Source organism: Thamnophis elegans, chromosome 5, assembly GCF_009769535.1.
Source record: "Thamnophis elegans isolate rThaEle1 chromosome 5, rThaEle1.pri, whole genome shotgun sequence".
Taxonomy (NCBI): domain Eukaryota; kingdom Metazoa; phylum Chordata; class Lepidosauria; order Squamata; family Colubridae; genus Thamnophis; species Thamnophis elegans.
Genome location: NC_045545.1, coordinates 34,271,059 through 34,295,264, shown reverse-complemented (window position 1 = coordinate 34,295,264; position 24,206 = coordinate 34,271,059). Strand labels below are relative to the sequence as shown.

General features: G+C 36.8%; 1 protein-coding gene across 1 annotated transcript in view; it reads right to left on the bottom strand.

Annotated features, from left to right (window-relative positions):
• Positions 1-3,419: 3,419 nt before the first annotated feature.
• Positions 3,420-24,206, bottom strand: part of EPS15 (epidermal growth factor receptor pathway substrate 15) — a 68,462-nt gene continuing 47,675 nt past the window's right edge. The window contains 11 exon segments of the mRNA XM_032217212.1: positions 3,420-5,553; positions 6,318-6,484; positions 7,185-7,341; positions 12,295-12,371; positions 16,341-16,410; positions 17,118-17,242; positions 17,680-17,715; positions 19,584-19,674; positions 20,477-20,554; positions 21,469-21,666; positions 22,598-22,795. Of these exon segments, the coding sequence (XP_032073103.1) occupies positions 5,407-5,553; positions 6,318-6,484; positions 7,185-7,341; positions 12,295-12,371; positions 16,341-16,410; positions 17,118-17,242; positions 17,680-17,715; positions 19,584-19,674; positions 20,477-20,554; positions 21,469-21,666; positions 22,598-22,795 (1,344 nt within the window). The 3' untranslated portion in view covers positions 3,420-5,406.

The following is a 24,206-nucleotide window of genomic DNA, read 5'->3' as shown; positions in this document are numbered from 1 at the left end:
TTTGCAGGAAGAATTTAAAAGCGGTTCTGGGAAAAGAAAACCTGCAGCCCTCTTACGCTGAATGGAAAATACCTAGTGTATGAATTAAGCCATAGTTATTCTCTGTTTTTAAAAAAACATAATTTATCTTTTATGTGCATACATACATACATACCCATCAAATTTTAATTGTTCAGTCTAGAAATTATTTCACTTCTTCCATTTTCCGCAAGAAGTCCAGGTTTAGTATTCCACAAAATATTCGTCTTTTTATCTTCCATCAAACGTATATGCATTTTATACACATCTAATAACCTTGCTGGACAACAAAATAGTATACTTTTGTATGAATTTATCTATCATAGATATATTACTTTGAAGTGGCTTAACAGTGCCACTCTTTCCTTTTATAACTGTAATGATATGTGGGAATGACCTTGGAAGATGGGATGAAGAGATGCTGCCTAGAACATGGTCAGATAAGAGTGAGCATAACCTGCAACTGCATGGTGGACAGAACAAAAGGCTCAGAAGAGACCACCCCAAGTTGTAACGGTTTAATGATGAGGGTGGTAAAATTGTACTTTCAGCTTTCAAAATTCTGTTAATGTATCTTTTTCTATTGGGCGGCATAGTGACACAGCGGTTAAGACACTGGGCTTGTCAGCTGAAAACCCAGCAGCCAGGTTCGAGACCGAGTGCCACATGACAGGGTTAGTACCTGTCCTTGCCCCAATTCCTGCCAATCAAAAGCAAACAAATACGAGTAAACACTACCACTTTGGTAGGAAGATAACACTCTGTAGTCCTGCTGGCCATGACTGCAGACATGTCTTTGGACAGGGCTGGTTCAATGGCCTTGAAATGGAGATGAGCACTGCCCACTAGCGTTGGCAACAACTAGCGGAGGGACACAGGGACTCCTTACCTTTTATCTTTTTAATAAACTAGAATTAGCTCATCTGATTCTGTTTCCTGTCTGGTCTGCCTATTAAGGCTAACAATAATTTTCACACCTTTTAGCAATAAACATTGTTATATATTTCAAATTTATAATCTGTAAAAGGGGAGTAAAACCCAAGAGGCTTCCCCTCCCCATGTTAACACTGGTGCCATTCAGCACTCTACCTTCTCAGAACTTCATATTTCTCTCTTCAACACTCTGCCAATCAGCTTCCTTAATTATTATATATTCTTTCTTTCTCACATATACTGTACATCATCTGTAATTTAAAAATATATTTTAAAGAGGCAATATTCTAAATTTAATTGTCCCTTTAGGCTGTTTCTTAAACTTTCTTAAACTAAGCTCCCAGTAAGACTTTTGCATTTAATTCTTTTAAAAAATGTGTTAACTGGCATTTTCATTTTTTAACTTTGTTCTTTTGTGGATTGAAGATACACTTATGCAAATGACTTTAAGTATTCTCAAAGCCTTTTTACATGCCAAATGTGCTCATTTAAAAGTGCTTTAGAAAGTGGATCATGCGGCATCCTTTAAATAGTATTTTCACAAAGCTGTAAGCATGATATACAATATTGGAATTGGTCAGTTTGCAAATCTAATGCCATGCTAATAGAAGATGGTAGTTTACATCTGGGTGTATGGGTGATCTTGGGAAATGATGGGAAAAGATGCTGCCTAGAAAATAAACATACAAGAGAAGGGAGGAGCTTCCAGGGGCTTGACTGTTAAAAAAAACTGTGAGAATCCACAAATGTATCAGTCTGTAAAGAGATGGCAGTAGATTTGTACTTTAAAACTTGCAAGATTCTACTAAGGTATCCTTACACTAAATGTAGTCATTTTCTGTCAGATTTGGGAAAGCTGATACATGAATGCCTTTTTCTGTGGGCTTCCTCATGTGGAGCTCACCCCCACCTCTGGAGCTCATGTAGATGATTAATGGCTGCTTTTTTGTCTGGAAAAGCTCTTACCTCGGGCATATTGTCTGACTGTTGGTCTTTGCCTCTGCATTATCCTCGCTTTTCTCAGAGATATACTGTACTAGTCTGCCATGTTTCTATCCAGAAGCCAGACAAGATCAAACCAACTTGATGGTACATAATCAATCTACATGTGTTGATCGTGCGTACATTCTATATTATATATATATATACCTGATCATGTGTACATTCTATTCACACAATACCTCAATATTTAAGGTCGATTAAAAAACAAAACAAAATTAACCAATGTAATACTAAGTATCAACCAGAATTAATAACTAATGTAAAACATCCAAAGTGTAAAAAAAGTTTCAGATGGGTAGACAAGTCATTTTAATCTTTATAGTAGCACAAATCTATCAGATCTGCTATGATACACATGTTTTGAGGACATTTCACTTAACTGCATAGCTTATGAAACTGTGGACACTATGAATATTATCTAGGATGTTCTTCAGACTCCACACAAGTACATTGTTTTTCTGTTTATGATTTAGAGTCAGAAATGCTTCTAAATTATTCTCAGCATGGACAGTCCTATTAGGCATACTGCTGGAAGCTGGGAACAGTATAAAAGAAGAGGTAAGTGGGAAATAAGAACTGTCAATTAAGATGTTTTCTTAGTAAAGTGGGTCATTTAAAACTATTACAAATGTAACAGAGACCAACCAGCACTCATATACTGGTCTGCTCAGTAAGGGTAATCCACCATTTGTATTTACTTGAGTGTCCATATGTGCAAATCCTCAAATAGACATGAGGCTTCTTGAAATAGATCAAAATACACGCAAAGCTCTGCCTTTCCTAAAGTGATTATTTCAAATCTGTTGAGCGCAACTCCTAGCTCATAGCAACATTTTGGGAATTGCAGAATTGATCCATGTGGAGAGTTGCAGGTTGGGTAAGGCTTGGGGTAGACCGATAACTAAATCTTAAAAGAAGGAAATTTTGATACATTGAAGTCTGCCTTGGCAATAGAATTACTTCGATTTCAGTGGCTGGATTAGCACATTTGTGCTAACCAATAATTTTGTTTATTTGGGCTCAATTTAGTGCAAGTTATAAATCTGGCCACCAAATTATTGATGCAGATGTTTTATTGCAGACCATATTGGAACTGTATAATCATCATGTAACAATCTAAAAGGTGATTTTTCAAAAGATCCATGCTTTGTAATATTGAAATATAAAGATATTGAAAAGACCAGTATTTATCTTTTTCTTGCTTTCTATTTCAGAGTGAGTTTTAAAGATGGCATTCTCATGTACTATATTGGAATTGGTTGGTCTGCAAATCTAATGTCATACTAATAGGAGATGGCAGTTTAATTTGGAGGTTGGAACACATTTCTGATATTGAGAAGTATTAGTTGAAGCATTTTTTTCACTTATATATTTGTATCAGGTGAAGTAATTTTTGAACAGTGATCCAAAGATGTGATGCTTTATGCCTTACATAAAACATAAAAAAACTCTATAGGCTCATCATATATACTTAAACAGTTTAATTCATAATTACAGGCTGTATTTAGAATTTTTAAACAAAGTCTATAAATAGAGGCTAACCCCGCCTGAAAAAGTTCCTAGAAGCCTTTTAGAACTTTAGTAGTAATGCCATCAAAGCTGACATAGCAGTGGTTTATTGAGATACTTTGAGTAAAAGTTCTGTGAACCATCTGTAACACAAAATGTCACATCAGGTGACTCAGAACTTTTAATCCTATGCCTGAATGAAGTAATGTTTGTGTACATATATACACATACATGTATACATGACTATGAGTGACACAGATAATGTATTGGTCCACCAAGTATACATTTAAAAGTAAGAAATGCAGTTAACCACACAACTTGTATGATTAATGCCATGAAAGTCCATGAGAAAATTAAGGTTATTAATACTTGGCAAGAGGTTTTATTTTGTTTATTAGGTGTTTAAATTCTCATTTCTCAGTGCAAAAGAGAAAGTTTATTCAAACTAATATTTTAAAAAATGAGGAAACACTACTTTCTTCAAAAGATTCTTGACAGCAGCATCCACAGATAAATGGAAATACCTTATCCTGACAGTGGCAATTATGGAATCTTTTGCAGCAGAAGAAAAAAAATACCAAATTTAGTTATAAATACCATATCATGCATTAGAGTGGGATGGTGATGACCTAGGACCACCTATTTTGTAAGCCTGCAGCCTAACTAAGCATTTCAGAGTAAAAAGGAAGGTATCTGGAATGAATTCAACACTCTGCACTATGTAACACATTATATAGAATAGGAAATAACTTATTTTTCTTTAACATTCAATCTTATTTTGACTCCGTGACCACATAAGGGCATTTAATTTAAGGTGCAACCATCAGTTGGCATTCAATAAATTATACACAACAGTAACTGACTGTTGTAAGTTATCTTTTGTGCAGTCTACTTCCTACTTTATTTCAAATTCAGCTGTCAAATCACCATTTTTTTGCATATTTCACAAAAGAAACTGGCTCAATTAGCATCAGAATTCTTGACACTGAATTTGGCCAGTCTAATTTTATTATCTCCCTGGAAAATGTCCAAATTTCTTTAGACTCTTAATGGTCAGGCAAAAGGCAGTAATGCGGTGTGTGTGTGTGTGGGGGGGGATTTTGATCTCCAGTCCAGTATTGGAGCTTCCAGTAAAAAGAACACAAGAAGCATAAATCATTTCATATATTTAAGATGAAATGCTATCTCTGTAAAACATAAAATATAAATTTTAATACTGTAATGGCAGACATGAATATTTCAATACAAAGCAGGATTATCAGAATTTTTAATTACCTGAATATTTGCAAGCTAGATTTTTCTTTTTAAATAACTATAATTTGATTAACTATATCGCCAGTTTTACTTACAGGCCAAATGCAGGCCACCTGGAAGAACTAAAATAACTCAGTATTATAGAAATTGCAAATAGGACCCTTCTGAAGAGACATAAAACATGCCATCTATGAATATTTTAGAACATAGATCTCTTATATGTGACCTAGCCATCTTTAAAGGACAAAGTGTGTTCACTTCACAGCTATGCACACCTGCATTTTTAAAGATTTTCACACTGCAAAGAATATATTACACATAGAAAAATGTACTTTGCATGAAACATATTTGTCTTTTAAAATTGTCCACAATATATTGTTTTGCATGTGTGTTCAAATTTAAAAATGTAGAGTTATCAGGGTTTTCTTTTTTTACATGTTAAAATAAGCTACTTTGGTGCAATAGTGTACAGTACAGAAGAATTCCAAGGTAAGTACAAATGGAAAATTGCTATATTAAACAATTGCCAAATGAAAATAATGAATATGAAAAAGTTACAAATAATTGCTCAAAAAATCACATTTGCCGGATTTAAAGCCTTTTTGACTTTCCCATTCATATGTAACTTCTGATTTACTTTACGTATAGCTTAGATATCCAGGGAAAAGTAGAAATATTTGAGGCAACCCTTCATGCTTCTGATATTTCAGATTTACTGAGTGCAATTGCTAGTTCTAAATCTTCTTGCTCTTGCTGCTTCAATCTTGCTAGTCGCTCTTTCTCCTCTCTCTCACTTTCTCTTTTTGCCCATTCAATCATATCTTCTTCAGTAGGATACTAAAACAGAAAGTAGAACAGCAAGTAAGAATTTGAGGATATTGTAATATGGAAGGAATACGTCATTGCTTCTCCCCATAATGTTTTTTTAACTTTTCTGATGATCTCCCATCATAGTATTAATTAGATCAAACCCCACTTCCAACCCAGGCAAAAAAGGCTCAGGTACTATCATTTGCTAAGTATACAGATGAATTATTTTAAAATACATCATACGATATACTATTCCTATAATTAATCACAGAAAGTAAAAAACTAAATTTTGTGAAGAGTTCTGTATCATGTCGTCAATAGATTCAGAATGTTACTTGTTCTCCACCTCTTTCAAGAAAATATATCAAATGACAGTCATGCAACATAACAACTAAGGATCATGCAGACATTTCAACCAGCTGCTTATTCAAATGCCTGGGCAGGACATAAGAGGCTTACTAAGGAAAGTGTTTAGTGCTAAGACTGTCTTGTTGCAATATCAATTTGTAAGTCCTGCTACAGGTTGATATATGCAATGCATGCAATTATAGCTAGATTAAAACCTCAGAGAACTTTCAGAATTACTATGTAATTGTTGCGTAGTGGTCAATGTGTTACTGGAAGGCTAACAACCAAGTATTTGTCTCCAAACAGATCATGATGATGTATTCTTTAAATAAGAGATTACTAATACAGAGGAACTCATTCCCATCTTCAAGGTTTATAGAGTTATATTCACTATTCCTGCAAAACAATAATTATTTACGGTAAATGAATATCTCCATACTTACAATATTGAAATTAGCAAAATTGCTGGAATCCATCTCTTTGCCTACTCCACTAGGAGCAAATGGATCAGCTTCCTTTCCTTTGGAACCATCAGAACTTGGGAAAGGTTGGAAAGGATCATTCAATTTAAAAGATTCTGAAGACTCCAATTTGTGGATAGGTCTTTTTCCTACACCAAAATAACCAGTTAGCATAATTATGAACATGACAATATTTTTTCAGTACATAGTGTAAGTAATACTACATATCCTAAACCAGTGTTTTTCAACCTTTTTTGTGCAAAGGCACACTTTTTTCATGAAAAAAATCACGAGGCACACCACCATTAGAAAATGTTAAAAAAATGTAACTCTGTGCCTATATTGACTATATATAAAGTAATTCTCCCACGGCACACCTTACACTATGTCACGGCACACTAGTGTGCCACGGCACAGTGGTTGAAAAACACTGTCCTAAACTCATATGATATTCTAAAGTTACAGGATGAGGGTTTTGAGTTGGAGAGTAGATAATGTTTGCCACGATTTTCATTACATGGATGCTTTTGGACACATAAAATGGGAGCTAGCCATCTAATTCAAATCACAATGTTCAGATTAAAAATGGTTCAAATCAGCCATCCTTATCAAATTAAATTTAGAGTTTTATAGTACTAATACAGCTTCTTTTATAATTTATTGCACTGGACATTTTAAAAAATACAAACCAAAGTTTTTAGAAAATGGAAATTAGTTTGTAACTAAATTGGGCATTCTTGTATTACAGAATGTGGGGGGAAATATAGGATGTTCCTTTTACAGTTTCATTACATCTGAAAAAAGCTCCATTTAAACCTTAGCATTTATAGATTTAATGCTGTCTCTTACCAGGTGGGGGAGGACAAGGTCTGGTAGGTGTTCCAGTTTTAGGAGGCAAAGCAGGAGGAATATCTTCATTTTTGACTGGAGCTTCCTCGAACAAATTTTTTGTTATAACTATATTGTTAACATTTGCAGATGAATTAAAAGGATCCTCATTGTTCGTCTTAAAAAAAGACAGGAAATAAATTCCATTATGCACAAGTTGGGGGGGTCTTTTTTTAATTTACTGATCATTATAAGCCTCATACTAGTGTTGCACCCAACTGCTTCTTACTAAGCTCGTATGGATGTCATTATTTGATTCCCGCTGGCCACAGTTTTCCACCATAAAGCAATGTTTAATCACATTTTTCACTTTTAAATTACAGGTAGCGTTCGACTTCCAACAGTTTGCTTAGTGACTGTTTGAAGTTACAAGCACACTGAACAAAGCAGAGGTGGGTTCCTACCAGTTCGCACCGATTCGGTAGAACCAGTTGGTCAAATCTACCGAAATGGTGAGAGGAGGTTCCACCGGTGCACCCAAAAGTAAGTTCCGGAACGCCTGCCCCGGCCCTGTCGCTCACTCGCTCGCTCCCCCCGCCCATCCGGAAGCCACTCCATTACTTGCTCCCCCCACTCGTCTGCACTATCCCAGCCCCACCCACCACTCACTGATTGGCTACCTCACCAATCTCCCCGCCTGCCTCTAAGAACCCTATCTAAACCCACTTACCTTTTTTCCTGTTTGGCTCTCTATTGCTGCCTGCCGACTCCGAGAAGGTAAGTAAGCTGCAACTAAGCGTGGGGCGGGGGATGGCTGCCAGAAAGCGCGGGGGTGGTAACGGTGGCGGGAGCTTACGTGGTGCGGCTGGCGTCTTTGACAAGTTCGGGGACCTCGCAAGGCCTTTGCAAGGTCCCCAGGCTTGCCTAAGATGCCTGGCCGCCAGAAAGCACGGGCGCAGGGGTGGGAACAGTGGCGGCCAGCATCTTTGACAAGTTCGGGGACCTTGCAAGGCCTCGCCATTTTTTGCATCGGGATGTGCTATAAGAGAGAGGGAGTAAAGACCTTTTCCGGATTGTTGGTGGTGGAGGTGCGGGCCCGTGCTCACTAAAGCAAGTCCAGGGAAGTCCTTTGCGCCAGCTGGAAAAGGTCTTAACTCCTCCCCTCTTGCAGCAGGCCCCGATGCGAAAAATGGCCAGATCGGCACACTTGGGGCTGCTGCTGCAATGTCTAGGGAGGCTTCCTGGAGCGCCAACCTTCACGCTCTTCTCCGTGCTCTTCTCGGCTCCTCGCGACAGCAATAGATGTCCAGAAGCGGCGGGGGCTGGAAACCCAAGCTCCCATTAGCCTCAAAAGCTGATTCTGGACATCTATTGCAGTCATGAGGAGCCGAGGAGAGCGTGGATAAGAGTGCGAAGGTTAGGGTTACTGGGCAACGTGTGTGTGTGTGGAGGAGGCTGGAGCAGTTCCGCTCTGAATGGAGGGAGAGGAAAAATGTTGGGATTCTCCCTGCTGCAGCCTTTAAATGGCAGAGAGAAGCCGAACTCCCCCCCTTTCACAGAGGAGTTGCTGCTCCCTTTATGTGGATGTGTGATATTTTACAAGGACTGGGAAATCTCTCATGCAGTCTCTGAACAAGAAAAATGTATTTGCATGTTAATGGGGGAAACAGGTGGGCTAATTATAATCTTAAACTATTTCTGGCCTACTATACAGATAATTTAGTGCAAAGCTGTGCACAACAGTATTAGATTTCTGTGGTTTTATTTTCCTTGGTTGGTTTTGGGGAGAGCTATGGAAAGCTAAAACAAATGCTGTGTAACAAGCGTGAAACATTCCTTTTGATTCATTGGAGAATTAAAACCAAACATTATTTCAAAGGACAGAAGTTTTATATCATGCAACTTTCATCAAAACTGTTTCACGTGCCCTTAAATCTTGGGAGGGGGGAGGGGAGAGAATAGTGAACATTTAGGAAGTAGGGTAGTAGTAGCCAATATCTTAGAATAATACTTTGATGGAACTATTATAAATTGTTCAGCAATAATTTAAAAGAATTGTGCATACTATATATAAATTGTTACTTCTTAGCAGGAAGTCCAATATTTTTTTCTTTGGATTTTCCCCTTTGGGTGAGTTTTTCAGTACTCCAACATACTATTCTTTTTTATTGGGTATATTTATGAATTTATTTTTTTAAGCAACAGGCCAGAACCTGTTCATATTAATAAGCAGGAAATCTGTTGGACATCAAACTTATTTTAAAAGTATCATTATGTAGAACTCTTTTTAGTAGTCTGGATTATGGAAGAATTGCAGGAAAATATTAGATAAAACAGAAATAAGCTAAAATAGGGGTGGTGGTGGTAAATCAACTTCTTGTTTCTTGCCCATGTTTTGTTACCAACTACTCTAACTGCTGCCTGTTTTTTTTTAGCAATAATGATTACATCGAATATGATATTAATATATAAAGCATGTGATATGGTTCCAGGATCAGAGCTAGTCTATATTTGAATGGCCTGAAGGTGTGTTAACATTCAAGGAAGCTAAAGCTACAATCTAGGAAAGGCAGTTCTTGGCCTTCTAAGTACTTGGAAAATAGACCACCTGTGAACCATATGCAAAACCACCCTGATCGCCATATAGAAGAAAGTATGAAATAGGCTTGTATAAATCATTTGGTGGGATTTCAAAGCATTGGAAAGTTGTGGGAGTACTTTGGAACATCTGCTTCATTGACCAGATCTGGAGGAGTGCTCAGAGCCCTGTAAAATAACTTGCTTAGCTTTAGTACAAATGCTAGGACTGCATGGTACTTTGGATTCTGTTCCAAACAAAGTACTGAAGAGAATACAAGACTGTAAATATAGTACCTCACCCACAACTCTTTAAAGTAGATATTTCATGAATCCAGGAAAAAGGTGCCGCTGCTCTAAAACGTACCAAGTAAATGCTGTGGGCTTTACATTCCTATATATTCAAAAACAGTGCATAGCCCTAACAAACATTATTATTCAATGAATTTAAGTTGTTGCCACTGCTTTGAAATTAAATTCAGGTGTATGGATACCTCTTTCTTTTCTGTGTAATTTATACCTCTATCTTGACTGGGAATGCTGACATCATCTTGGCCACTCCCACCCGGTCACATGGTCAGCAAGCCACTCCCTCAAAACAGGCCACACCCACAGAGAAGGTTCCAAAAAAATTTGAAACCCACCGCCGGAACAAAGTGACATGACCATTTTTCACACTTATGACTACTGCAGCATCCCCAGGGTCATGTAATTTACATTTGGATGCTTGACAACTGACACACATTTATGATGGTTTCAGTGTCCTGGGGTCATGTGACCACCTTTTTCAATCTTCTGACAAAGCAAAGACAATGGGGAAGCCAAGATTCACTTAACAATCATGTTATTAATTTAACAACTGCAGTGATTCACTTAACAAATATGGCAAGAAAACCGTAACATGGGGAAAACTTATTTTTACAAATTTGTCACTTAACAATATAAATTTTGGGATTAACTGTGATTATAAATTGAGGATAAAGAACTCCCTAATCATACATGCATACTTTAATATTTTCCCTAGAGGTGTTATCTGAAGTTTCCAACTTTGTAGTATATTTATAGAACACAGAACAAAAGCCACTCTTCATTTAGCACTATCTTGTTTAGCAACTATTCACAAGCATGATGGTAATAACAATTATTTAAAAATCATTTTCCAACCAATGCAGGTACTTCCAATCAAATTTCTGCACTTGACAATCACGTGCACTGGAATGAGAATAATGTTGCATGAAAGAATTTTATCCAGATAGGATGGCAGTAATGAGTGATCTCTGCAGTCTATCTCTTTTTCCCCAAACCATTTTGCTTCCGATTTAAGGAATGGTCACTAAACATGGAGAAGGTATACTATTTGATAGGGATTTGGAGTCCTCCAAAAACTAACGATTTCTATAGCTACTCAGAGCTCTCATCTTTGTTTATTATGAGTTTATTAAATATTAATGATAGATATTTGCCACTGTAAAGTCTTTTTGATTTAAATGTAGGGTACAGGTTTTGATGGCTTCTTTGGAAAAAACTATTTTTGTGTAAAATTATATGGCATGTGTGCCCAGGTCCAGGTCGCCCTCAAAGTTGTGTTTCTGCTATATCATTTCCTGTAATGAGGATACAGAATTGAATGATTGGGACTGCACATTCAGTTTCACTTTTTCAATGTCAATCCTGCTGCAACAAATTCAAGTCTGGCTTGGCTTAATGAATTATCAAATATTATGGCTCAGAAATAGTTGAATTTTGACCACTCCAAAGATTGTATTTTGAGAATTGAAGAAGAAAATCAGCTAATCAAAATCAGCTAATGAGGTTTTAGGTTTTATTCAACTTGTATGCCGCCCTATTCCCGAGGGACTCAGGGCGGCTAACAAAACCGAAGGGAAGGGGGGGGGGGAACAATACAAAAGAGAAGGCAACAAAACCAAACAACAATACAAAACCAATTTAAAAGGTCTCAACAAGCACACCAGTTCGAGTGGGGATGGAACAGCAGCCCCAGGCCTGCTGGAACAGCCAGGTCTTAACAGTTTTACGGAAAGCCTGAAGGGTGGTGAGGATCCGAATCTCCACGGGGAGATCGTTCCAGAGGGCCAGAGCAGCCACAGAGAAGGCCCTCCTCCGGGCAGTTGACAGCCGGCATTGGGTTCCCAACCCCCAGACCCACTATCAGGCCATGGCCTATTTGTAACGGGGCTAGCGCATGCATAGTTGACTTGTGTGAGCAGCACATACGCACATGTACACACAGCTTAACTTGCAGTTGAGCTGTGTGTGCATACATGCCAGCCTGCTCCTCACATGACCCAGTTCCCCTCTCCCCGGGCTGCCAAGCTGCAAAAGTTGGACGGCTGAGCTAATGAACAAATGCCTATGATGCAATTTCCCATTAACCACAATGCTTTTATTAAGAAAACAAATAATACCATAGTTAATGAGACATAGTTCAAAATGAGAATCAAGTTACTTAAATTACAATAATGTTTGCTGAAGTTTTATTTTGTTCCTGAGCAATTTTATGCTTTGTCCACAAGCATTAATCATTTCAAATTACCTTTGACAAAGTGCTGAAATCAGCAAAATCACAGCCAAATGATTCATTTCCAAACAAAGATGCAAAGGGATCTGTAGCTGAAGTAAGCAAAGGAAAACATAAAGAAAAGAAGGTAAATCCAATGCAAGGATCTAACAGGAGCTAATTTGGTGCAGTGGCAAAGGCATCAGGCTAAAACTGGGAGACTGAGTTCTAAATATGCCTTAAACACAAAGCCAGTTGGGTGGCTTTTTGCTGGTCATTTTCCTCTCAGACCTAGGAAGGAGGCAATGGCAAACTACTTCTGAAATTTTGCCAAAATAGTAGGGACGTGTCCAAGCAGGATTTGACACTGATTTGGAGGCACAAAAACAAACAAACAAACAAACAAACATGCAAGATGAAAAACAGGAAACAAATTATTATTGAGCTCTCTGTATTTTCACCAGATATGAAGAAGGCTTATGTAAAACTCACTACCACTCAGCTCTCATTATTAATGTTAATTATATGGAATTAAACTTAAATAATGTCTCAGGAATGTTGTCAAAATAATTAGAAGTTATTTCAAGAGGTGATGGAAATCATTTTGCTTATTGCGCCCCTCAAAATGTACAGTTTAAACTCAAAATCAGATACGATGAGTCTTAAAATATTTTAGTTTTCTATTTCACTTGTATGCATATTGTTACAATGAAATACAGGATATTTGATGCCATTTCGAAGGCATACTAAACAAAAAAGACTGTGGACCATGCAGGTCACTTACAGAAACGTAAGTTACTCTTTCTTTTGGTACAACTTTTCCATGACTACTACAATTTTCATAAAAATAGTAACATTAACTCTTCCTATCATAGTCTGATAAATGACTCAAATAAGGGTGTAAGAAGGAATACAGTTGCAAAGAGTGCATGAAAGACTAGTTGGCAGGTACAAACCTGTCACTGGTGGTATTTGAACTAATTGTATAGATACAATGTCAAAACCAACACACTTGCTGATTATAATCAGTTAGCTTCTCTGGAGCTATATATGATAAGATTTTCTAATGGTCTTAAATAAAAGAAGGACAGGATAGCTGTTAGATTTTCCTTCAATACACCTGCAAGAGTAACTTAAATATCAAATATTACTATTTTTTAAAAAAGACTGTCTCAACAAAAGTCAGCCTTGTGTTTGTATAGTGATAAGCACTGTATTGAAAAATAAAAGATAAAAAACAATTTTGCAGGAATCTCAGAGGAACGTGCAAACCTCACAGAAGCACTACAATCACGATCAAAAATAGCACTTCAGAACAGTTGAGATTTCTTCTTGTTGATTTAGGATGTGTTAAAATATATTATATATGAATCATTACCTATTTAATAAGCTAGTGCTAAACTCAGTTCAGAATACATAGGAACCACATGGAGCCTACCTTCCCAAGGTGTAACCATCAAATTTAAACCTCATTGATCTGAATAGGGAGAGGAGCCTGATAGCTCACTTGGTTAGAGCACTGGGTTAATAATTAGCAATTATTCAAGATCCAACATTAGCTCCCATCATTCACTCCAGCTCCTGCCCACCTGGCAGTTCAAAAGTATGCAAACACAACTCGATAAATAGGTACCACTTTGGTGGGCACATTAACAGAGACATGAAAGGAGCCCCCACCCGAGTGTCTCTGGGGCAACGATGATGTCATCAGCTAATTCCTTCAACCTGCAAGTGCCTCAGTGCTTCTGACATGAAAGCAGTAGCATCTGAATACAAGCTCCAGGTAGCATGAAAGGACAGTTTTGGATGTTTACATAATAAGACATAGTGTCAGGTGCGAAAGACCAGGTCCACACATGAAGATCCAATTAAAGTGATTTATTGCTAAACAGTCTATGCCCAGGAATCTTATTCTCAACTAAGGTTACTACCTGTTTGGAGTTAGATAAAGGTTCAAGGGATTGGACATCCCGTCTGTAGGGATTCGAAACTGATCCTTTTTAAACTCTACCCCCAATACTGCCATTCTTCTCCTACAGATATTTATCATCAACATATTTGTACTATTGAAGTCCAGTCCTCTAGATTGTCTTTTGTGGTTGAAGCTTAGACAAAACACTAAATCTAAACTCTGTACTACATTCTTAAGAAATAAATTCTCTTCAGAACACATTGCCCATCTTGACTCAATTTTTTGAGTTTAAATATGGGATCTGCATTAGTAAAACCTTATGTAATAATATGAATCATTTGGTCAATTTTTTTTGGGGGGGGGGAAATGATAAGGCGGCTCAGATGATATTATTTTATGATCTGAGGAGAGTTGATAAGGAAGAAACACTAGCTCAGCCCAGGTAACATCTAAACTGGAAGAGCAATTTAGAACTTGGTCCAAATGTTTATTTAACCCTGAAAACACCAGCAGTAGAAATTCAGCTGTCAAAACTTCAGTTCTCAATTTAGAGCTACTGTATATATAAACAGATTTTCTGATAACACTAAAATGTTATTTCTGATTGGGAAAAAATAGGAACGGGGGAGTATCCGGAAACGTTTTGACTATAAAATCTTCTAAAGGTGAAACTGTCAGATACTGCAGTGTCAGAATCTGCTTTTACTTCTGGTGTGTTAAATAATTCCTCAGATCTTAAAATGTTTAAATCCTTGTCTGACTTTGCTGTTAGCATGACAACATTATATCAAATTTGATGCCTTCAAAATATAATAATTAAACATCGCTGAATCAAATATTTTTGAAAACTGATAACCAAAATCCATTACATAATCACATTTGATTATAATACTAATCACATTTAACACTAAGGATTTGCGTGACCCGTCAAAAGGGCGAACGACAAAACCGCGCCCGACTGAACCGCGTCGCTGACGTCATCAACGCAGCGACAACAGACAGCGCAGAGAAAGAAGGGCGCTTTAAATAGCGGGTTGAAAGAAAGCCGATTCAATTTAAGGTAAGGGTTAAGTTTAGGGTTAGGTTAAGGGTTAGGGTTAGGATTAGGTTTAGGGTTAGGTTAAGGGTTAGGGTTAGGTTAAGGGTTAGGTTTAGGGTTAGGTTTAGGATTAGGTTTAGGGGGGTTAGGTTTAGGTTTAGGGGTTAAGTTTAGGTTTAGGGTTTACAGCGTGCTTCTGTCTCCGCGCTGTTGTCGCCCTGTTGATGACGTCAGCGACGCAGTTCAGTCGGGCGCGGTTTTGTTCTTCGCCCTTTTGTCGGTGAACCAGGATTTGAAATGAACTATAATTCTTGAGTTGAAACTAATAAAATTTAACATGTTTACAGAAGTTAGTCAGAGTTAAGAGAACACAAAGATGTATTCTGGCAGATAGTCATGCCTAAAATTATGAAACACATCACACAATGGATTAAATGTTTAGTTTTGATTGAAAAATAAAGTAATTAAGCTATTAAAATTATTAATTTGACTGAGCTTGATGCTTTTTAAAACCTAAAAAGATGCAGGTACATGTAACACAATTAAATATATAAATCTTGTCTTGCTCATAACTAGGGGATTTTAAAATATAGCCCAGGATTCTTCAAACATGGCAACTTTAAAACTTGTGGACTTCAACTCCCAGAATTCCTCAGCACTATGGCTGGCTGAGGAATTCTGGGATTGAAGCCCACAAGTTTTAATGTTGCCAAAGTTTGCAGACCCCTTATATAGCCTATGGACAACAAACTCCTATGGACATATTACTTGGTATTTATCAGATTCCCCTCTAACATTACTTTCTTTTAATCTAACAGGAATTTAAAAGAAAAATTGTTGAACTGCATATTTTCAGTAGCATGCTTAACAATCAATAGTAGCCATAATCCAGTATTCTGTAAATGAGCCAACTTACCTTGGAAAGAAAAAAAAGTAAAGTAAGTTGGGCCTGATTATAATGGTTGAGGAGGTATTGTAGGAACTGTCTTCTCTCTGCTTTCTAGTAAAGGATCCTTGGTAATCCATGCCCATTGTGAGAGCCATTTTGAGTAAGTAGCTATGATGTACTCTCAAAAATCCAAATATGCCTCACATCTCAAATAGCTTAAGATTGTCATTATAATTTCTTACCTGGATCACTTGATGCAGTCACAGTAGTTCCACCAGGAGCAAAAGGATCATTATGTTTCAGTGTTTCTGTCTAAAATTTAAAATTCATTAAGTGCAAATTCTTAAAATCAAACATGTTATTCTTTACCTAAGCATTAAGAGAGAAATCTAAATGAAAATTAAATTGTACTTGAATAATTTAAAATACATTCCAGTCATTAGCTTTTCAGAAAGTTATTTTCAAAACTTCAGTATCAAACCGAATTCTATTCTGTTAGAAGCATCTACTGTATAACCCTTTATATATGGCTGCTGGGATCCAACTGGTATCCATTCAGAAGTTATTAAAACACCAACACTGTAAAGAATGCTAATACTCCATCTCTGGTTGTCTATAAACACCAGTACTCTTAACAACTAGGGTTCTGCAAATGTAACACATTAAATTATATGGGCCATAAATTAAAGGATCTATCGATCCTAAAATAAAAGGGAAATGGAGAAGAGTGGTTTTGAGAACTTCCTAAGGCACAACAGTCCTATTTAACCATTGTGAAATCTCATACAATCTAATAATATTACGTTTCATTAAATGTGAAGAGACGTAGTTTGTCTATGTGATTTCAAAGATTCATGAAGCATCTGTGCAAATAAAAGATCAAATGTCTAATATCTGTAAAATATATCTATCCATAGAGGACAAGGAACAAGCAAAGATTATTTATATGAAACCTAATGGAGACATTTCATATCAAAATCTGCCATACAAACAATAGTAATCTCTTCTCTCAGACTTACTGTGGAATTGTTGTTGGTTGCACTGAATGGATCAATATTCCCAAAGGGATCTGAGGATGATTGCTTAAAAAAGTTGTCAGCAGCAAAAGGATCTGAACCTTTAAATGGATCACTACCAAAAGGATCTTAAAAACAACGAAGTGAAGACAGTGTTACTAGAAGGTGTGCTTAGTTATTTCCTATTGTAAATATTTATCACAAAAACTATAAAATGAGCTCAACTTTACTATTATATTGGTAGTTTAGGTATTTATCAATTAGAACATTAATGAATATTCCATGTTGCATATTGTTCCCCAAAGTAAAGGCTACTTCAACATACTCAATTTTAAGATGTACATGAGCCTTTTCCAAAATGGTCTCCCACCCCCTCCAAATGTTTGGTCTACAATTCCCATCATTCTAGCCTGCTGATATATTAACTGAAATCAAAATATCTGGGGGATTTATACAAATAAAGAATTCCACCCCATTATGCAGTTCTTAACATTCTTTAATTATGGATTCACATCTTGAAAATTTTGCTTTTAAACTATTAAAATGAAAGAAAACAAACACTCACCAATCTTGCTAAATGGGTCATCCTTGAAAGGATCATCTATTTAGAAAGTAAAACATTGTCCATAAAAATCTTTTTCGGCTTTGTTCAGAATATCAGGACAATATCAGAATATCAGGCTATGGATAAAGATTTATATGTATCTGATTCTGTGCCTGAACCCCTTGAGGAATAGGGTCATGGAGCTTTCCAAAGAACAGAAAAGGCTTCCCTAGATACAGCAATAGCTTTAAAAAAAATCTTCACTAATATCCATTGATAACTATTTGGACTTTTACCCACTGGAAGTCTTACTGTCCAGAAACAGAAAGAGACACAAATGTAGCTTAACTATAGAGATCAGGAACCAGGTCAATTAAGGAAGATGATCTTGTCAGAGACATGAAACCCTTTTGCCAATGGAACTAGGGGTAAAATGTACCACATTTTTGGGACTATAAGACATACCTAGCTTTTGCGAAAGAAAACAAAAACAAAAAATATGCCTCTGCCTTCCAGCAATTTGCCTCCTTCCAGCAAACAGCCTGGTCAGCTTCAGCACAGCCTGATTTAGCATGAGCAGCTGATTGGCGGTTGGATCTGCCTCCCAGAATACCACCTTATCAGCTGTCCCAGGCTGCGGGGATCACCCTCGCTGCCCATCGCCATCTATTGCTGCCTCCACACAGCCCATTTTTGGCCTCTGCACATCCCGTTTTGGGCCTCTGCACCTCCCATTTTAGGCTGTGTGTGCCGTTTTCAGTCAGCAGAATGGGGGTGCGAAGGCAGCGGTAGGCAGCAGCAATCTCTGCAGCCTGGAACAGCTGATCGATGGTATTGCAAGAGGCAGATCCAACCACCAATCAGCTGCTTGTGCTAAAGCTGACCAGGCTGTTTGGTGTTTGCTGCAAGGAGGCAAATTGCTTGGAAGCAGAGGCTGAAGGGTGGGGGCTGGCAGGTGGGCGGGGCTTCGGCAACATTCAGTCTATAAGACACATGGACATTTCCCACTCACTTTTGGGGGGAGTGAAAAAAAGTCTTACAGACTGAAAAATACAATATTTTAAATCTAAAACATCCAGATAACATTCAGAATTGGAATCAAAAAGATAAGTTCACAACTATAAGGAGGAAGAGGAGGAGGTATAGCATAATCAGACTTGCAAGTTATCTTATTATAGTTGATCTCAAAATCTGTTTTAGCTTTCCTTGGAGTTTTACATGCTGCCCATTTCATTATACAAAGTGACTGAATGATTGGTCTCTAATTATCTAATGGAGCTGACATCAATTGAGCAACAATAGATAGATCTTCAGTTATTTAGCCTTTATTTAGTACTGTTTTTTTAAAGGCAAAGTTTTCAAACAAGGACAATTTAACTGGGGACAATAATATAGAAGCAGTTCTCAATTTATGGCCACAATTGAACCAAAACTTTATGTTGTTGTTAGAATTTGTTAAGTGAGTTTGGCCCCATTTTACAAAATTTATTGTCATAGTTGTTAAGTGAATCACTGCAGTTGATAAGTTAGTAACCTGGTTGTTGAGTGAATCTGGCTTCCCCATTGACTTTGCTGGTCAGAAGGTTGCAAAAAGTGATCACATGACCCTGGGACACTGCAATGGTCATAAGTATGAACCAGTTGCCAAGTTATCTGAATTTTGATCACCTGATCATGAGGATGCTGCAAGGTTGTAACTGTGAATAATGGTCATAAGTTGAGGACTACTATACTTAATATCTAACAAAATCTTGTATAAATTGATTTAGTTCAATTGACTTGCAGAAATCCACTCTCATCAAATGTTGTCTAAAGGCATCCAGTGAAATTAAGCTGACTTACTGGGTATTTGGTTCAAAGGTCAATTGAAGTATCATTTTGACTCTTTAGTAAGTTGTTAGGGAAAGAAAACTGAACATACTTACTACCAACAAAGGGATCAGACTCAAAAAAGTCTAAGTTGGCTTCTGTTGTCTGATCAGACGGTTGATGGGAGTCTTCATTTACTAGATCCGCCTAGAAGAAAAAAATCTGTTGTTTAAAATAATATATTGTCATTCATCCTATTATACAAGTCACCTCTTTCTCTTAAGTCTAACTAAAGATAAATTCTTTCCCCAAATTAATTAAATCAATATAAAAAAGGATCTTGAGACATATGTAATTAACCTTAGGGAAATCACATCAAAATAAACAAGCTCAGATCCTGTGTATTAGTGAGTTGGTTTCTGCTTATGGATCCACCCAGTTTTAGCATTAGTACACAAACTATTTTAGTCTGACTTATTCATGTGGTCTCATATGGAAAATACTTATGGGATAATGGGAAAAAAACCTACCACTTGTACAGGTAGTCCGCGACTTACAATAATGTGTTTAGTTCCACTTCAAAGTTACAATGTCACTGAAAAAAAACTGCTTTTCACACTTATGACTGTTGCAGCATCCCCATGGTCACTTGATCAAAATTTCGATGCTTTGCAATTGACTCATATTTATGATGGCTACAGTATCCCATGATTATGTGATCACTTTTTGTGTCTGAACAATGGGGAATCCAGATTCATTTAACAACTGTGTTATAACTTAACGGCTACAGTAATCCACTTAGCAACTGTGACAAGAAAGATTGTGAAATGGGGGGGGGATTCATTTAGCAAGAGAAATGTTGGGTTCAATTGTGGACGTAAGTTGAGGACTACCCATATAGGTTCTTGCATATATTTAAGTAGCTTCTCTTACTTGACTTCACAATGATATCACATCAAAATGTAGATGCTTCCTAGAAGTTGTATATTAAAATGCTGTGTAAACGCACTTTTTTGGTCACATCCCATGGCAGTTCCTCTTTTTCCTCTTCTGTATCTACATGTGTTGTTTCAGGACTATTTCTAACCTTTCAGGTAAAAAAATAATAATGAGACATGTAAGTTCTCCCAACAACATCTACAGTTTGGGTATAATTTTTTTCTGTGACTATTATTGAAGAAAAATTGGCTCGACAAATCTGCATCATGTCATTATCAGATGGCATTGTTCACAATGGGTACTACTCTGGCATGTAATTTTTAGTATTAATAATGTTCAAACAAACTCTTTGAATCATGGTAAAAGAAGCAAACTTTATAAAGAAGTGTTTTTCATTATATAACTTTTATATAATTAAATGTGGCTACACTGTATAAAATGATACAAATACAGAGTTACCTAGCTGCAATGTAAAACTCTTGTTACCAATAAAATCTATAAGCTAAAAATAACTGTGCAAATCTTGGAAATAATTGAGATCATTCACATTTTTCTTTTGGAAGAAGAAAATCTATGGCCCTTACACTGTTTCTCTAATATTATGCTGGACTCTATGTTAAGGCAACTCCCCCACCCTCCCCCAAAAACTCTGTATAACAACACATTCCACCTTCTCTGAAATCTTAACTAGGTAATTAGTAATAAGTTATCCAAAAATACTTTGATTAATTCACCAATTTACATATATACTTTGGATTTGTTCTAGAACAGTGGTTTTCAACCTTCCCAATGCCACGACCCTTTAATACAGTTCCTCATGTTGTGGTGACCCCCCAACCCCCAAAATTGTTGTCTCGGTTCCTAAGACCATCGAAAATATGTGTTTTCCGATGGTCTTAGGCAACCCCTGTGAAAGGGTCATTCAACCCCCAAAGGGGTCCCAACCCACAGGTTGAGAACCACTGTTCTAGAACAAAGCTTGGTATATTTTATTTATCACGCTGAAACTCAAGCTTCACTACACAATCAGATTTAAAAAATAATAATCTAGACACCACTCACAGGAGTTTCATAATTTACTTGTTCAGAATCTGCTGGATTCTCTCTTTCAGCATTCTCATTTAGGTTAACAGTTTCACTGCTGCTGTTGCTGAGGCTAGAGTGATCTGCATTCCCATTAATCAATATGCCATGTGGTTGGGCTTCCCAGTTAAACTGGCTGTTTTCCAACTGTTTGAGCTCCAGTAATTTTTCTTGCACCTAATAATAAATTTAATAAATAAATAAATATTCTACCAAAGAATAAAAATAGAATTGAAAACCAAGCAAAAAGGAAACAATCCAATTCTGAAAAGATTGTGGGAAACTCAAAAAGATTAGAATACAAATGCTAGATGGATAAAAATATTTGAATATGAATATAAAAATCAAATGAAAGAATTGACAATAAAAGCAGAAATGGTTAAAAATTGAATCAAAAGGATTGAAAACTAGACCTGGAAATGATCAATTGTGTGACTTTTGACTTAAATATCTGAGTAGTTTACATCCGATTACAGCTAAACAGGTTTATGAAATATTGCATAAAGAAGACAACATCTTTGGTTAATAACTAGCAACATTTATCTGATTAAAAAAAAATCCAGCAAAAGCAACAATACTATGAACCTACAGGCCATTAACATGCTTGCCTACAATGTTTAAATTACTCACATTCAAGATTACTTATCCTTCTAGTAGAATAGAAAGGAAATAAAAGGAAAAGCAGAAGTACAAAACATCAACTTCTGATTGATAAAATGGTTTTGGAGAATTGCAAAAAGCAATTGCTCAATATTGCTATCAATAAAAAAACTGTTATATATATTGCAAAACACAAACCTCGAAAATAGTGATGGATGACATATAAAACTTTAAATATATAAAACAGTAATATAAATACACACTTATTTCCCTGTCTCAGGTTAATACTTTTCACTCATCTGAATTAGAGTACATGAAATTGAGAATTTACACTATAAAAATGCACTATTATGAATGACACATAAAACCAGAACAGGAGGAATTCAGCTTTAACAACTGAATTCAGGTTTATTTCTTAGTTAAATGTAGAATGATAGAATATCATTTGTAACTGAGGAAATCCAACAATGGAAACACGATGGAAAAGAACAATTTCAGAGGGACTTACTGAAGTTATATCTTGTTGGGAGTCTTGAAGATCCTGCTGGAGAGGTGCTAATTGCAATTTTCCTTCCTCCACATTTTTCTCTAACTCTGAAGCTTCTTGCTGTAGCCTGCTGAGCTCTTCTTGAGCTTTACTCAAATCATCCTTATATCCAGAGATTTTTGATTCTTGCTCTGCTATTTCTTTTTTTAGAGATGTAATCTATAAAGTGAAAGGTGAATTTAAAACTAGCTAGCAGTTCTCTCCATCAACATTTTTAACAAGAAAGAATTAACCAAACCAGAAGCATATCAGAGCCAGTTTGGTTTATTGCAGTGATGCTTAACCTTTTCCAGACTGAGTGCCCAAAGTGTGTGCGCACCTGAATGCCCAAAATGCAATGTGCCCCCTCGCACATGTGTGCAAGGCCCTCCTGCATGCGCCCCTCCCGCATGTGTGGCAGAGATCCAAAGACCAGCTGGCTGGTGGGAGGCATGCGCGCATGCGCAGCAGAGCTGAACTGGGGTGACGGCTCACATGCCATCAGAAAAGGAGTTGTGGGCCACCATCATGGGTCTAGTGGTTGAGGCACCAGACTAGAAAGCAAGAGACTATGACTTCTTGGATCAGTCATTCTCTCTCTCAGCCCAACTCACTTCACAGAGTGGTTGTTGTGGGGAAAATAGGAGGAGGAAGGTGTGTTGGATATGTTCGCCACCTTGAGTTATTTGTACAAATAATAAAGGTGAGATAGAAATAAATTAATAAAAAAATAAAATATTCCACTGTAACATGCTAATAGTTGCATTATGAGACATGCTTTCATGGCATATTCAAAAAAAGCTGTACTGCAAAAACATTATTTTTGCTGTGTCATTTTACCAGATGGCCCAGATAAAATATTCCTGAAATGCAAAATCATGATTTGGGGAACTGACAGTGTGCCAGAAGCTTCCTCTTTCCTCTTGCATACTTCATGTTTGTTTATTCTCAAGTTTAAAATATAAATTAAGAGTGGACTTGAGTTTCCTGCTGGGAAAAATCCCCAGATGTTCCTGTCTCAGCTATTTCTCTCTCTATTTATTTAATAACAATTATGATTTATTTATTTAAAAATTGATGCTTACAAAGAGAGATGATGTATGAAAGTTTTCAATTAAATATAGTAGTCTTTTATTGAAAACATCACCTAAAGGTGATGCAATGCTTAAATTAAGAGAATGCCCTCTGGAATAACTCCATTTTTAATAGTTTCCTGAAAGCCAGAAGGGAGGAGGTAAAGACCTCTGTAAAAAGCTGTTCCAGAGCATCAGCATTGCCACAGAAGAGCAGTCAGTGCCTTTTAGCCTCAGCTCCCTTATATCCCAGAAATGTGGAGTTACAATTACTCTTTCCTTACTGAATCTGGTGGTGAAGTTGTTGCTCTTTTCTTCTTTTTCTCTGATTCATTTTTTTTCTTTGGTTAATTAATAAAGGTTGGAGACATGACAATGCAAATATAATTAATTTAGCTTTCACAATGAATACATTAATTAAAATGCTTAAAACTCTAAACCCTGTAACACAACATGGTATTAACAGTAGTCTAACAACTCCCACAGCAATCAAATCAACAATGATGTGGAGAGGTTAT